The sequence below is a fragment of the Blennius ocellaris genome, assembly GCF_963422515.1.
Source record: "Blennius ocellaris genome assembly, chromosome: 4".
NCBI classification, from domain to species: domain Eukaryota; kingdom Metazoa; phylum Chordata; class Actinopteri; order Blenniiformes; family Blenniidae; genus Blennius; species Blennius ocellaris.
Window position 1 is genome coordinate 4,571,568 of NC_137653.1, and position 17,183 is coordinate 4,588,750.

Sequence of the window (17,183 nt, forward strand, 5' to 3'; positions counted from 1 at the left end):
GGCACTAAAAAGCAACAACATGCACTGAGGCAACTTTCTGGCACCGTTCGACCTCACAAGTTGCCCCGCTGACTTCCAGCTTTAAAAAAGCCGCAGATGGAGGAAATTCTCCTTAACGCAGGAGCATAAGAGCTCCAAGCGGTGGAGAACCACGGCAGACGTCTGACGGCTTGGAAAGTATGAAATCCTTCAAGGAAAGAGACATCCTGACCACCTCCCCGTCAGGAACGCAGACCATCTTCCATCAGGAAATAATCTCTAATATTTAATTGGCAGTTTGAACGCAGTAATTCCAACAATTACGCCATGGATTTTTCTTTTTTTTTTTCTCTCTCTCTCGCTCTTTCTCCACAAACCAATTTCCTACTGTGGACAGCTGAAGCTACTGAATCAGTCGTCTGTGTGGCGGACCAGCCAGCTGAGAGGCTGAGGTATTCCCGACCAGACCTCTCAGACCTCTCAGACGCAACTGACGGCCATTCCGAAAAAACACCATTTTCAAAGGTTGCTTTCGTTTGTGGACCGATGAAGGGACACAGAGGGCCACCAGCTAAACTCATGTTCAGAGGAACATAGTGTAATGAGATATATCGTGAGGCCATTGGTCTTCATGGAAACAAAGCATGCGTGCTGCCACGGGGCCGACGGACGAAAACCAACAACCATCAGGGTCCAATCAGATCTATAAAACTGGTATTCTTGATTTGAAATACTTAATCTTTCAAGATTTCTTCAGAATTCTCCTGAATTTTTGTAAAAGTTTCTAAAATATGCTGCTGCAGCCGAGTCACCGTTGAGTCCTACTGCCCTTTATTACATAAATTGAATAGACACCAATGGTCTCCGTGTTTTCTGTTCCCGACTACAATGAGCGCAGATGTTTAAAAATAGGGTGAGCTGGCCGATGAAGGGTTAAACTGAAAATCTGGCTTCTCACCAGGGTATTGTTTCAGCGCACAGTTATGAGGCGGTGATTATGAGGGGCTGGAAACTGAGTCTGAGGTTTCTCTGTTGGAAAACCATAAATGCAGACTTGCTTACATATCAGACAGCGGCAGCTTGCGAGAGAATTCAGCAGGACTTTTCAGAAGCGAAGAGAAGTGCTGCTTGTTTCTCAGGTTAAACAATTCAAAATAAGAGCCCAATCCTTGATAATATTCAATTATTTTGTAAGTGTAACGTATATTATGACCCGTATTTAAAGGTTGTCAAGGGGACAGTGAAATCTAAAATGACTGAAACCTTTTTTTTCCACTAAAAATAGAAATCACAAGGGGAAAAAATGCAGTCTACAAGTACAAATTACAAGTAAAGGCCAAACATCAGGGTTTCCTTGACCAACACAAACTAATCCTCACCACTGTACTTGATAATAAAAGGAGAGCGCTGAACCTCCCTGGGTAAGAAGGACCCAAAACGAAAGGAGAACCGAACCGAGCTTTGTTTTTTTTTAACCAAACTATGAATCAGAAAGTTTATTCCAGAACAAAGAACTATCAAACACAATAAAAATGGCTTCTCTCAGAGTCGCAGGGAAAACCAACACCACAAGCACAACGCCCAGTCAGCACAATGGAGGCTTTTCACCCGGTTTATCATTCAGGTGTGATTTGTGGGATTGTGCTGAAAGTAGAGGACATGCTGGAAAAGACGAGCAGGGATAACGCCACACACACCAATTGAAATTTGAGAGCCACTAACTAGCTTGAGAAGCGTCGCTTTAGGCTATGGGAGACACTGGGAGCACAACCGAAAGAGCTGCACAACATCCAAGTGTTGACGATGCGAACAAATCCCAAACAAAAGAGAAAACAAAAACATAAAAGGTGAAATTAAAAACGCCAGACAGAGAGTCAATTTAAACTTTCTCCTTATGTTCTGTCTCCTGAGATCATGATGCTGCAGTTGACACCAACATTAACTTCACTTGGAACTTCGGTTTGTTTGAAAGTGATGCTTTTTAACTGTTATTTGACATTGAAGCAGTCAAATTCTCTTTTTTATTTAACCATAAGTACCTCACTCAGAGAAAAGCTTTCAAAGGGGCGTCCAGACCTCAATGAGGTTATAATAAATTGGCGTGCCGAACCTTATAACTGCGTGAAGGTTTAACGGGTGACAGCATTGCAGCTCTCACTTTCTGAGGCGCGTGTTGAAGCGACACATCTTCATCCTCCAGCATCCGGCTGTAAACTGACCTCGAGGATGAAGAGTTTCTTTTTAAGTAGTTTTGGGGTTTTTTTAAGGAAGAAAGAACTGCTGAGAAAAAACAAACAAATAAAAAGCATAATGAAGTCTCTGTGGATATTGAGAGCGCTCTGTATGGTGAACATGAAAGGGCTCAGCTGGTCCTGCGTTAATTCGATGATCATTCGACCAGATCTGTGATGACTCGGAAAATCTGAATTTCCTACTGGGAAGATGCAGCGAAAAACCAAAACACAGACCCCGTCCCACTCCGGTCCAAACCAGGGCATATTTGGATGGTCTGCCTCTGCCATAAGGTTTGCCGTTCCAGCTCAGCTCAGCAGAAAATGCCAGGACTGAATGGAAAAAGGAATTGTATAACACTCGAATCCCGGAGGGAGCGAAGCTCCTGTTAGCTTTTCCATTCTTGGGAGGTATTTCTCATTTCTGCCCCCAAGTATAAAAGCCGAAGGATTTCCTGTTGTGCCTTGTTAAAACACACCATGCAGAGCAAAACACACACTGAATGTGAATTAAATCTTTCTTCTCTGTTTTCACTTTCCCAATCCATAAGGACGACGGTGATACCGATGCTACTGGTTCTCACTTACTGTGACGCTACCATGTACAACCGACTCACAACCCACTGTTCTGGCAAGCGGCCCCGAGCTCACGTAGAGCGACTCGCTCCACTTTAACAGAATGAGAAATGTTCTAGAAACAGTTTCTTCATCCAGGACACACAAGGTCAACACGTAGGTGTGTGTTATGCAACAGCATTTTTTTTTTTTGTGGGGGGGGGGGCGGTTGATTTTATTCATGAATTAAAACAAGAAAAATATCTGTGAAGCACATCAGAATTTTAAGCTTCAGTCCGACTGAGATCCTTGTGGATAAGAGGTTGTCTTAACTTTGAGGAGCACCAAATACATTTAATAGATAATAAAGTAAGGAGGATGTGGAGGATCTTTGATCTTTGATCTCTGTGTGTGTGTCCAGGTCAGGTGATTTCAAAGCAGACGCGATGAGCGTTAGAAGAGGCCAAAAGTTAACATAATTCAGCTGTTTAAGGTCCTACGACTTGGCCAACTTCTGTCGATGCTGAACATTATATAGAGGTTCTCCTCACGTCAACATCTCTTTGAGGAAAAGCCTGTATATTTCAACAAGGCCACACACCGAATCCTCCACAACCTTTCAGCACGATCGTTCATATTTGCACAAACAGTCCCCCACCGATGGGAGAAAAGGGGGAAAAAAAATATTGTTCACTGTTTTGCATGAGGACACTTAAGTGGACATGCAAGTCGAAACTTCAATTCTGTAGATGTAACATGTTTCTCCTTCTGTTGGCGTCTCCACTTCCCAGACTGATGTTGAAGAAGGTGGAAGAACATCTGATATGTTATCCAGACATGATTGATTCAAACATGGATTAATGTGATTTATAAATCATTGCTTTCAATTATATTTAGATTCCTCCCAAAAGCACCTTAAAGCGACCTCCTCAAACTGCCACCTGAAGCCTGCCAGTGTTTCCCTGCTGCCGCACACCTCCACTCTCCGCCAGGCCTCAGTGGAGCTGTGAAGGGAAGGGGAGGTGACAGACGTACCACTAACGCTCTATATAAAGACCTGAGCGTGCAGGAGTCTGAAACTAACGACCCTGGCATCTCTTCAAAGCACCGGATGAAAGGCACATGACTAAGCAGCCGAACAAAGCCTCCTCAAAAACACAAGACGTACGGATGGTGTGATCGCTCAGAGTCCAGAGCTTCTTCCTGAAACTGAACCTCTCACCCGAACAGAGGAGGTTTTCCATTGGAGGGGGGTGTTCTGGGTCTGTTTTTTTTTTTTTTTTTCTGAAGAGGGAGGTTGATGCTGTTCTTCATTCACTGGGAATCTATTGACTGAGAGTCCAAGTCTTCCAGCTGGACCCTGCTGCTGCTGCTCTGCTCACTGCGTGGGGTTTAAATCAGGACACAAACACACCTGAGGTAGGACACACCCTGCACTTATCAACTCTAAAAGAACTACTTCTTAATTAACATTTTAACTTTGGAACTTTGGAACATACTGTGGTATGTTTCAGTTTTTAATGAATTTGTGAATGTAAAGTGTTTTACCTCTACTGCTGCTCAAAGTACTTTTTTTCTTCTTCTATATTTACAAAGTCTTTGTCAGGTGGTGGAACTTTGTCCACCACCTGACTTTTCTACATGCTCTGGTTGTTTGAGTTTGATCCACAGGCACCAATGTTTTGAATATAATGTGAAGATTGAAGGAAAATCTGATGGGATGAAAGGATTGTGATGATGATGATGATGATGATGATGATGATGATGATGATGATGATGATGATGCACAGTTCCTTGGCTCTTTATAAAACCCTGGGCTCTGTAATGTGTAACTTGCCTCGAGGTTCAGTTTGTTGATTTTGTATGGGGAAAAAGAAATGGAAAGTAAATTTGCTTGGAGTCAAACAATAGAAAGGTGCAAACTGTCTGAATGAATGATGAGCAAAGGAACAAAAAACATTCCAAAAGGTAATTATTTTGATTAATTGTTGACTAAATATTGAAATGTTATTGCTGAAAATCAACATACAGAAAATTCTCTTTAAAGAAAAATTAGATCATTTTCATTGCTCTACTTTTATTTTTTTTTAACTAATCCTTCAAGAGGACAAAAGTTAATTTCTGTCATATTTTCTTCTTAACTTTGACCTTGTTAACACAGTATTATCTTTTCCTTTTACATGTTGCATGTCAATCAAAGCACCTTGTAAACCTTCAAACTACAAAAGCTGACATTGGACAATGCAGCACAATTACTTTGCCTCTAGTTTGCTGGTTTCACGAGAGTCAGAGTTCCTCTGCGTCAGTCTGAAGTCACACTTATTAGTTTTGAAGCTTTGATTTGACTCAGTGACGAGAAAACACAACAGCAGCAGAAATTACACAAACAGCATTCATGCTGGAAAAACACACGATGAGAGAGCGGAGAGTGGAGTAAAGAGGGGGAAAAAAGAAAGAAAGAATCTTTCTGGGTGCAGCAGAAGGGTCTGCGACGAGCGGTATTTGCTGCCGCAGCAGGATGCTCCACCACCATCAAATATTTGTGGGCGAACTCCACGTTGGGCTGAAGGGCTCAGCTTCCATTGCAGAGCAGCAGCGGCACGCAACCAGGCGGTCGCAGCCACTCTGCTTGGTTCCACGAACGCGTAACGGAGGAAGACGTATAAATCATTCAGTGAATCGCCACATCTGGCCAATAGGTGAGAGCTGGACAAACATTTACGTTGGCCCCAGGAACTCATTCCCAATCAAGGTTTTTAGACCTTCATGGAAACACCAATAGAAAAAAGAAAAAAAAAAAAGAAGAACAGGAGCACTTACTGAAAGCGATCCCTTCAGGGACTCTGCATGCCCTCTCACCACATACTGTTTTCGCCATGTATTCTTACATCAGGCAGCAAAAATGAAGCTGAACTCCTGTGTTGAAAAGTGCTCGGGAGGTGAAATCAGCACCGCTGTAAAGTCCATTTCACTCTCCAGGAAAACCAGCAGCAGGAGTTATTTGACATACTTTACTCTTTACCACAAATAAAAGGGAAGTTATTACTCAGAGAGAGGGAGTCGTGTGCAGCGAAGCCTGTCTCTCAGGCTGCATTATTGTGGTGTTGCCGTCACTCATTAGCTGATATTCACTCACTAAGTTAAACTGATGATCAGCTGGTAAGAGGAAAACTCTGGTGTGGATGGAAACAGTTTTGAAAACAGTGTGTCAATGAAACAGCTGATTTGATCGAGCAAACCGCCGACAATATAGGTGTTATAAACACAAGTTAGCATTCCTAAGTCCCCAGTTACGCGGCAATGTTTTTGCATTTTCGCTTCAGAAATGTTTTGCATTTACAAGGCGAGGTTTTGAAAATGACCTCCGTTTACATGGAAAATGGAATGTAACGGATGTAGGGCCACTAGTGGGTGCTGTTGGTTGTTTTTGTAATGAAACCACATACACATGCACGCAGAGAACAATGCGCTGTGAACATTAACAATGAGAGGTTTTACATTCGTATGGAAACACATTGTTGTCACGGTGACTCTCAACTATAAAACGAGCAAGAGAATATTTACGGGGAGGCAAAATGTTGTTATTGTCCATCTACTTGTGTGTGTGCAGAAGAACTATTTACTGCCGTTTGGTGCGCAGGAGCAGCGTTTCAGAAAAGTTGTGTTTTCTCACGGAGAGGGAGCGTTTTCAAAAAGTTCCACCTTCAGTGGCTCCAAGCACTGTTGTCGTGGAGACAGACACCCATAACACTACAAAAGTTTTTTTTTTCCATTTGAAAAGTTGTAAACGAGTCCTTACATTGCCATTGCAGTCCTGTGAAAACAGCCTCCATGTTTTATTTGAGGAGGATTCGGGTAATTTAGGAATAAACACGCATTCGACACAAGAGAAGAAAATTAAATAAATAGTAACAGGGTTCCAAATTGGCCACGGAAGCATGACAGAGGAAGAGAACAGCTCTACAACTGTTTTCATGTACAACTAAAATAACGAGCTCACTGTTTTACTTAACAGAAATCTGTCTGTGACGTGTTACTGCCGAGACGTTACAGTAGCGTGACACAAAGTAGTGCATTACTCACAACACTGCTAACCTCATGTGACCACGGTGTGCAACAAGCTGGGACCAATGGGTTTCTGTGAAAACTATATCTTTAAATTAAACAGCTCTCTGGGAGGTTAAACTGTGTTGTTATTGAAAGTTGTTATTGGCAGAATGCAATCTGTGTATATATGATTGATTGGTATTGATCGGTGACGTAAATCAGTCATATAAGAATAAATAATGAAAAAAAATTAATTAGTGTTGACCTAAATTGAAAATGCAGTGATGTACCCATTCAGTTTTACATTTCAATTTTAGGAAACTAGTACTCAAGGGTATTACTTTAGCACTACATCGATACCAAGTAATATAAACACAGACCTCCATAGAGCTCCGCACTCAGCTTACATGTTAATAATGATTAAAAAAAACAACTAAACTTATATATAAATAATCCGAAAGCTTTTTTTTTCTTTCATGTATCATAAATGTGCATCGTCTTTTTTCCAATAATGTTCGTAGGATGAGATTAAAGTTTTTTTTTCTTCTTGTCACCCTGCAAGAGGTCCAGCCCTGAGGTCAGGCAACACCGCAATAAAACATAGCAGATGTTCATGTAAAGTTGTGTTTAAAAGGCACCGTGGGTTTGTGTTTTGGACAATGGGAGATTATTACACAATAAAAGTGAGATTCACATGCCCAGTCTGGTTCCTAGACTGTTCCAAGTGCCAAGTCTGGCTCGGGTCAGGTTTTCATTTATGCAGCATATCATTACCATTACAGTACGAATACCAGTGGAATTACTCATACATGAGGAACAAAATGAGCTGAGTCGTGTGTTTCTGGGTTTCTCTTAAAGCTGCGGGGGGGAAAAAAAGAAAGAAAAAAAAAAACACTGCTTGAAGAGATTATTTCCTCAGCCTAATTGTGTGCGTGCATAAGGGTGTATTCTTTCCTAAATGTTCAGTTTTGACCTCAGTTCAGGACACCTGGTAATTCAATGCGTTTGGCAGAGGACCCTTTGTTCTCAATAATGATTTAAACGTTTGACTGAAGACAGGACTTGTGATTTTATTGTTAATTTCCTGCCAAGTGCACCAACTTGGACTATGGCCAATAACACAATATGAAGAAATACATGAGATACAAACGTACATAAAGATGCAAAGCGAGAGGCTTTATGTTATTTGAATAAACTTCAGCTGTAAGTGGCAATAATAACATGATGTTTCTTCCCACAGCACCTCTGGGGTTGCTCCTTGAGAAAACCATGAGGGCGTTCCTCCTCCTCTGCCTGCTGGCGCTAGGCAACGCCAAACCCTACCAGCCAATCAACGTCATGGACTTCATGAAAAACTATGACATCATGATGGCGGATTCGGCTGACGATGACGATGATGATGACGAGGGCGACAATGACCACGACAACGACCACGACTACAACGATGAAGACGAGAACTGCCCGACTAATTGCCATTGCTCACCTGGAGTGGTGCAGTGCTCCGATCAAGGTGAGAACATCTCGGCATTGAAATGATATATAATACATATATATATATACTGTGACTCAGGCGGCAGATTGTTTTGTCATATAATCTAAAGTTTGGGCAAGACGCTGATCCTCTGATCAACCAAATGATGGTCAAGTGATTTGAAATGTGTGAGCATGTGGTGGTTGTTGTTGGGTTTATCATGGATTCTCAACATTTGAGGAGGCAGTAGATCTGTGGGTAGCGGGAGGCTTTCCTGAGAAGAAATCCTGATTAATGCAGGTGACAAGAGAGTAAAGTTACAACTGATTTCATGAGAGCATAACTGAATTTGTAGGTATAATGGAGACGAGTTTAAACCATATGATATGATTCAAAAGCCACTAACGTAACAAAGGGACTCCAGCTGGAACACTCTTGCTGTAAAGGGAAAAGTGCTATCCTGACTTCCAGTCGTGGTTGTTCTTCAAGCAAGACGAGGGAGTGTTCTGTTCACAGCTGTTGTATTCGGTTATACCCAGACCAACCCTGGTTTTACTTTTTCGTTTAAGTTTTGTTTAGACGGCAATCTTTGAAAAACAACGTCCATTCCAATAGAAATGGCAGAAACGCTGAAAACAATGTCGTTTTCCTGGAGATCCAGTCGTGGGTTTTTTTTTTGTTTTTTTACTACAGCTGCGGTGCGCATGCTCACATTCAGCATTTCGGAAAACTGACTTTTCCGTTTTCACAGAGATGGGGCTTTTCAAAAAGCTCAGTTTTCAGCGGGCCGGAGTCTCGTTGTTGTGTAAATGGACCCTCGGGAAACGCAAAGAAAGTTTTCCGTTTTCACTTATATGTTGTGTCTCATTTGTTCATTTGTAAATTCAAATCGAGTCTGAAAACAGGACACACTAAACTGGTCCGGGAAAGACCTGGTGCTGCAGGTTTTAGGCTCTCCCAGCCACGGCACACCTGATTGCAATGACTGGTTCAATACCACCGAAGACGCCCAGCATCCTACCAACAGAGTAGTATTTGCACTGCACAATTGGGCAATCCCTGCTTCTTTCTTTCTATGTTTTACGAGCGGTTTATGAGTTTACAGCTGGTAAAAAATACCACCATAATGCCTGTTACATTTTACGCTGCTGTGTATGAAACGTGGAAGGATAAACATCAGGACAGCTGCCCGGCAGGTGCGTTTATTAGGTCATTTGATCCGATGTGAGAAATGTCAACACGAAAGTGAAGAAAACTAGACTTTTGTTATTAACCAGACGACGGCACGGACAAACGTTTGCACTACTATGAGCACACAATCAGAGGAAAAATACTGTAAAATCGATCCGACTCGCGTGAAAATACAATCCCAGGCAGTTCAGTGAGAACAATGCTGGTTTGTTTTTGCGCAGTGATAGTCTGAAGAAAGTATTGGTATTTGGCTCAAATGAATCACTCTAAACAACCTGTTGGAAACAGTGATCAGGGTTGGCTATAAACCATGGAAATGATCTCATACCCAATGATGGGACAGCTCAACCGTTTCATATGAACAACCTTCAGAACTCGCATAGAAGAAAACATCAGCTGTTTTCATTACAGGGAAACAGATACAGTCAATCTAATATGACACTGTGCAGAGTAACATTCCCTCTGCCAACATTTTTTTTCTTCTTCTGCAGGGATCTATAGCCAAAGCTTTACCGAGAGCACTTTGAAGGCAGACACATCGATCTCCACAGTGTACAGTGGGAGCCTGCGGGTTGAATGGAGGCCTACTGTATGTGTGTGTGGTGACAGTTTTATTGGAAGGTGGAAAAGTTCAGTCAATGCTCAGCTTGTCATGCAACTCGCATGAAAACAGATACGGGCCCCTGTGACGAGAACAATGAAATACTTGACAGAAACTTAAATGCAAAGACAACGAGGAGTGAGATTGAAAACGCAGACTATTTTCACCAGACAGTACCAAACTAGGGTCCCGTGATATGAAATACTGATGTTGAGTAAAGCAGAATAGCAATACCAATGAGATTTGCAATTTATATACGATTATGTTGTTTTTGTGCCTTCAGATTTATTCCTCCAAATAACAGTGCTCTTTGACTTGACAGTTAAATTGATTGATAAAACTGTTCTTCTCCATTTGAAATCCCGTCTCTGTTAATGGAAATACAATTTGTTGCCGTTCAGTCAATCTTTGGTGAAAACTGTGCGATATATCGTGAGGAGAAACAGGCAGTAAAACCCGGCACGGGTCAGACAGAGGCAAAAAAACCAACATGAAAACACAGTAGTGAATTATGAGATCCAAAATATACAGGAAGGCAAAGAGTGCTGGAGGCGATGCACACACAAGAAATACAAAGACACTCTGACTGCTGACTGGAGGCTGACATGTCCCGACAAACGCACGCAGTGAGTGACAACCAGGCTAGAACACAAAGCAAACAGATTTAAGGAACCACGACAACAAACGGTGAGGTTCAAAATTGGCTGGGTCAGTAACGGGAAGCGGCACAAGAGGAGGATGAAAAAGACAAGATGAAATAACACACAAAAGCTCAATACAAGATGTGAACGATAGATCCGAGACTTTGATGCATTACTTCTTTCAAAACATGAAAAGCGAGTAAAAACATACAGACGTGTCCTCATATCAAGCCGATGTTCTGTTCTGGACCATTTCCAGAAAAAAAAAAAAAAAAAAAAAAAAAAAAACCTCAGTAAAAACATCGCATTTACTTTCTTGTCTTGTTGATTCACACTTCTATTTGCTGAGCCAATTGGCATTATGGGATATGTGGTTTTAATGTCTTTTTTGTGGGGATTATCGCCATCTGTATGTCAGTACCTTTTATATAACTCACAGTTGTGACACAAGCCTTAATCAGAGATTTGGTGGTGTTTTTTCTCTCCTTTCCTCCAGGTCTGATAGATGTACCGGAGAAGATTCCCGAAGACACCGTGATGATTGATCTCCAAAACAACGACATCATTGATATCAAGGAGGACGACTTCAAAGGCCTGAGCAAGCTTTATGTAAGACAAACCAGAATATTTGTTACAACACGCAGGAAGAAGTTTGTTCCACATGCACAGATTTACGAAGCAATGCTGGCGGAGCTGCATCGGTCGATACACGCACACACAACTTATTAAGTTGGATGATTCAAACTAACTGTTTTCTCCCGTCGATTCAACGAGCTCATTGGGATGAATACCTCATATGCATGTTAGTGCAGCTCTGCGTTCCTGCAAGCAAAAAAAGTAGTACTTTACTTCTGTCAGAAAAAGCTCCGACAGAAGATAAAAATTACAAAAATGAAATTTTATTTTCAAATGAGGTAAAACAACCCAAAAATGAGCCGAGCGATTCCAGGACAAGACGTCTGACCGCGAGCTGGTAGAGAATGTCGTTGAATTCAAGTAATCTTAAAAATCTCGTGTGCCGGTACGGTCTATAAGGTCGCTGTAGAGTGTGACGATGGTTGAACACTGTGAACTTCACAACATGTCGTCACGCTGAAACGACACAGTGAGTCGGTTTCCGCTCAGCCGCGAAACAATGCGCATGGCTGACACCCCCATCACACCAAACAACGATTCCATTCACGACAGAGACGTACAAATACATACATTTCCTTTCTGATTGAATGAATAGTAAGCAACAAACTGGCATTGCCTCCAGGCTGAGCTGAAGAAGCTCCACACATGACTGTATTGTTGACCTCCGATTATCAGCATGATCTCTCCTGCTGCCGCGAGAAGCATAATGAAATATCCGTGGAAGCGAATAGACACATTTGATATTAGAAGTTTAATTCTCATACATATTGTGTGCTTGAAAATTAACACTGAACTGGAACTCATCCCTCCATAAATAAAATACCCCAATCCTATCTCAAAGGATCTTTATAGTTGTAGAATAGTTACTATTGCCAGTGAAGGGTGCAATAAAAACACTAAATAGTTGTTTTGCAGTGTTTTCTTACACGCACCCCACACTCAGGAACCATTTCATTAAGTACACAAGCCGACATTTGGGCCAGTACAATCTCCCTGCCCTGTTTTCTGTCTTTAATTAGTTAGAATTTTCCGTTTTGATGAACTGTTTCTACATGTCTGTCTGATATGTTAAGCTATGAGGTATTATATTGAGAGATGCTTCTACTACTGTGGCCACTCTATTAACTATTACATTGTGTACCAGACGCATTGGCCAGCGGGTGAATATGCTTGTCCTTCACATGAGGGATGACCTTTCACTCAAAAATAAACTTTTATATTATGTAAATGAGCTTAGTCCCATAGAGCAGTGCAAGTCAGGAAGTACGCCAACTTTCCCAGAGCTGAGCCCAGTCAGAATTACCTCTCCATCTCGCAGAAAATGGAAACAAAGCACAAGTACATGCAGTAGAAAACAAGGAATATCTGTTCCAAAACGTTCGAGAACGAGTCACATTTAGCCTCAAGATACCAGCAAATGGCCATGACATCTTGCAGCTGTTATACTTGCGAGATAAGAGGAAAAGAGGAAACTGCTCATTTGAAATTGGTCCAAACACAGCCTGCAAGCTTTAGAGTACAAACAGGATTTAAAACACTTCCAGCTGAGGAGCAAGTTTCGTTTTTTGATCTCGATGCCATTTCTCAGCTGGAAATTGACCACATTGAGTGGTTTAAAAAAAAAAAAAAAGGTCTGTATAGTCAAAACAAACAGTGAGAACGATCCACAATCTGAGTGATCAAACGATGGTTTCATCACAACCTGACATGAACCTGATATAACTATATGATGATGGTGTTTTTATCATTTTTGTAGATTGAAACAAGGTGTTAATACAGATTAAGCACGATTTTTCTCACACTGTTAAAGAACAGGTTCTCGTATTCACCACTCATGATCATTCCAAACTACTTGGACACGTCGCCTATATCGTATTAGGATTTGTTTCTCTCCCACCACAGGGGCTGTTTCTGATAAACAACAGAATCTCCAAGATTCACCCAAAAGCCTTCAGAAACATGAACAACCTCAGACTGCTGTACCTTTCCTACAACCTGCTGACGGAGATCCCCGCCAATCTCCCTCCCTATGTCATCGAGCTCCGCTTTCACGAAAACAACATCGGCAGGATCCAGAAGGACGCGTTTAAAGGCCTGAGGAAACTGCACGTGCTGGGTAAAGCCCCTTTCTGCTTCTCCATATCAGATATGCAATAGTTGTTTTCAAAGACAATCAATCACCATAAAAGGTCCAAAGTTTCTTTCGGTCTTTGTGTGTACGAGAGAAATGCATCAGCATCAACCTGCAGATTGATTGAAACGGCATTTGCATAAAATTAAACACATAAAAATGAATGTACGGTCGTCCTACAATCCTGATTTAGAGGTTGATAAGTTTATACAGTCCAGACTGAATCACTGGCAACGTGTCTTACAAGGTCTCGTCAGTAAACTGTTGAAAATCTACAACCTTCCGCAGCAACTGACCAATGAAGAGCCGTTCTTTGACCGTTTCACTGAACTCCTGTTTAGTGGAGCAGCAACGCCTCATGACTTCTAAACTCAAGTTGACTAAAGTCCTTTAATCCTTTTTCACAGCAACATGAACGACTTGTCTGCAGATGTAATGAATATCAAGATCTGTTGTTTTGCTTTTGTCTAAACAGAGCTGGGCGCCAACCCTCTGGCCAACAGTGGAATTGACCTCGGGGCTTTCAATGGTTTGTCAACTTTGTACATCGGTATAGCAGAGGCCAAACTGACTGCCATACCTAAAGGTGAGACACCCGTCTCATATGTGAATGGGTTTAAAAAATATATATATATATATTCTGGTTCTTACAGCTGCTTTTCCCAAATCATTAAATGTAATCAACCAGAGTCGCTGAAAAAGCTCAATGTGTTTGTTGGAGTTGTTGAATCCACTGTTGTGTCGTTTCTCCCAGACCTCCCGTCATCCATCACAGAGCTCAGCCTGGACTACAACAAGATCTCTAAGGTGGAAATAGAAGACTTCATCAGATATAAAAACCTGCAGAGGTGAAAAAGATATATATATATTCATTCTTAAAAAAATATATTCACCCAAACTGTTAATGATTTCAATTCTCCTTTGTTCAAATACATTCAACTACTTTTGCAACTCAAGTAACCAACAAAAAACAACTTCATACTATGAAGTTATTTCAGCCACACATTCAAGGTGTCCTCTGATATAAAAGCCAAAGATCTATACTGATATGTTTATTAAACAAATAGGCTTAATTTAATATAATATACCCACTAATGAATGAATGAATGGTGTTTCTTGTCCGGGTTTGTGATGCCTTTATAAATTCCATGATTAAATTAAAGGACAAACATCGACACCTTCATCCAATCTTCCCGCACATTTTCAGACTTGGACTCGGGTTCAACCAGATCAAGTCTGTAGAAAACGGCAGCCTCGCCAACATCCCCGGCGTCCGTGAGATTCACCTGGACAACAACCGCCTGAGAAAAGTCCCACCGGGCCTCAACTCCCTGCGCTACCTCCAGGTGAGACCCTGCGCCTGTATTACCAACATCATCATTACAACATCATCAGCGTAGAAGATCTGCTCCTACAGCCTCGACAGCAGCCCGAGCTGTTGATACCAAAGTAGGAAAGGTACAGGCAGATCACACCGAATTTTAACAAAACCATTAAAAAAAACATGCAATAAATACAGCCTGTTTCCCCGTCTCCTACCCTGAGCCCTGGGTCTTAACACTGGCTCTCACAACTCAAAATAAAACTGTTCAATCTTACTTCAACATCCCCCACACATTAATACTGACAGCTATTTTAAAGAGAATGATGGACGTCTTTAAACTGTGGGAGGAGGCCGTTGGAGCCGCACAGGCAACTGGGAGAATATATTGCAACACGCCACACACAGAACGACAGCCAGGACAAACCCGGGTTGTTGTCTTTTTTAATTAATTCTGTGAAGTGACACACCAAACCCAAAAAACCGCCGAGCCGCCTGCTGCAAATGTGCATAAGAACACGGGTTTGGATTCATAACATTTATGACGGACTGTCACAATGATCATTTCCATGATGTCGAGTTTCCAAGGTTGTGGTAAAAACCGCATTAATCCATTACTCCCAAATCGTTGGTTTTTTTGTTTTTTTTTATTCAAAGCACACTTCTCTGTCTGTTCAGGTGGTATACCTCCATGCCAACAAAATCAGCAGCGTGGGAGTCAACGACTTCTGCCCCATCGCGCCCAGGCCGAAGAAAAATCTCTACACGGGCATCAGCCTGTTTGCCAACCCGGTGAAATACTGGGACATCCAGCCGGCCACCTTTCGCTGCGTGACCGGACGGAGAGGCGTCCAGCTCGGAAACTTCAGGAAGAAGTAGGGCGGCGGCTCAGGAGCAGAGAAGACGGAACAGGAGAAGATTCTCAATCGATACAACACAACACATCTGTAACTCGAAAGGGACAGTCGTTGACGGACACAAATGCATTTTTCATTATATTGATATATATATATTGTAGTAGATGTTGAATGTTGAAGAGATCTACACATGAACCTTGTGTCAGGGAAAATGAATTGTAAATCATAAGCTACAAGCCGAGGATGTTTCAGCAGCTATAGAGAGTAATGCAGGAAGTGTATTTAAGAGCAAGAACACAACAATTAAGACCAAAATAGGAATGTTACCCATCTTTGAAAGGGGATTTTTGTTGTTGTTGTTGTTTTGTTTACCTTTTGCCTCCCAAAAATCCACCGTGTTACACTTTTCCTGGAGGACAGTGCCTCCCTCTGGTCAGATGATGAACGGCACTCCTTGATATAACAGGTGTTACATCCTGAAGCAGTTTTAACAATTTGTTTTGTCCTTTCATAGTTTTCAAAACTGATTGACGAGAGAGAGAGCGAGAGAGAGAGAAAAAAAACATGTTTCCATTGTCTTTGTAACTTGCATTATCACGTCCAGATATCTGTGATTATCAGAGGAGTCCCTCTGGCAATAATTGGACCTTTCACAGTGAATTCGCTTTTTGTTCCAGCAGAAGTCTGTACAGTCAGTCATTGACGTTGGCATTATTCAGTGCAATAAGTCACTCTGAAGACCCAAGTCTCTGTGCGGATGTATCATATCTCACTGCATGTTTGTTTTGTCTTATTTAGGGACTATACGTCTCAACAGTTTGAATCATTCCGTTGTCCTTGGTAAAAATGTGTGTCCTCTGAAAGGCTGAGAAGTAGCAATCGGTGATCGAAAGTTAAACATACGAGTCTCGTTGTATTCATTAACTATAGCACCCAGACCAAGTCATTATAAAAGCGGGAGGTTATTATAAACCTGCAGCATCCGAGAGCGTCTTCTGTCCAACATGCTCCCGTTGTTTCCAATGTTTTCTCCTCTGAATGGTGCTATATTTATTGAGGAAGTCTTTGAATAAACCCGTACCACCTCCACCACTATGCCGTCGTGTGTTTTTAATATTCATTTTAACATAAAACCACTGGCCTGCTATTAGTGGCAAGGCAGGGAAATATTGTTGATTACTAAAGGGCAACACCCAAAGTAAGTGTATTAATGTGATTGCATGATGGCAAAATGCTCTCATTGTCAGTCATTAAATTTGACCTCTCTCCCTAGATATTTATATCTATATACAGGTAATCTTAGTCATTCTCAATAGACAAACTTACATGGCATCACATAAAGTGTCAGACAGAATCTCATTAAAGTACAAGAAGTACAAATATCAGAAAGTGCAGTGGTTTGATGTTTTCAATATCTAAAACTTTCTAAAAGGATTGAAAACAATAGCCTCAAGACATTCTCTGGAGATTCTTCAATATCGCATCAAATTTTTAATCAGATTTAGTTTCAGATCCTATTCAG

At 41.6% G+C, this 17,183-nt stretch overlaps 2 protein-coding genes across 3 annotated transcripts in view; one reads left to right on the forward strand and one right to left on the reverse strand.

Moving 5' to 3' along the window:
* cenpp (centromere protein P) overlaps nucleotides 1-17,183 on the reverse strand; it is a gene marked incomplete at its 5' end in the record, with an annotated part of 81,590 nt that overhangs the window by 28,380 nt on the left and 36,027 nt on the right. The window lies entirely within an intron of this gene.
* On the forward strand, nucleotides 3,912-16,753 carry aspn (asporin (LRR class 1)). Of its 2 annotated transcripts, none has more exons than XM_080495186.1 (8): nucleotides 3,912-4,184; nucleotides 8,053-8,322; nucleotides 11,213-11,325; nucleotides 13,255-13,468; nucleotides 13,959-14,069; nucleotides 14,238-14,331; nucleotides 14,691-14,829; nucleotides 15,483-16,753. In XM_080495186.1, the coding sequence occupies exons 2-8, from the start codon at nucleotides 8,082-8,084 to the stop codon at nucleotides 15,681-15,683; spliced, it is 1,113 nt and encodes a 370-aa protein (XP_080351312.1). In that variant the 5' UTR covers nucleotides 3,912-4,184; nucleotides 8,053-8,081; the 3' UTR covers nucleotides 15,684-16,753. The 2 variants fall into 2 exon arrangements, with proteins under 2 accessions (XP_080351312.1, XP_080351311.1); XM_080495185.1 differs by lacking the exon at nucleotides 3,912-4,184 and adding an exon at nucleotides 4,694-4,733.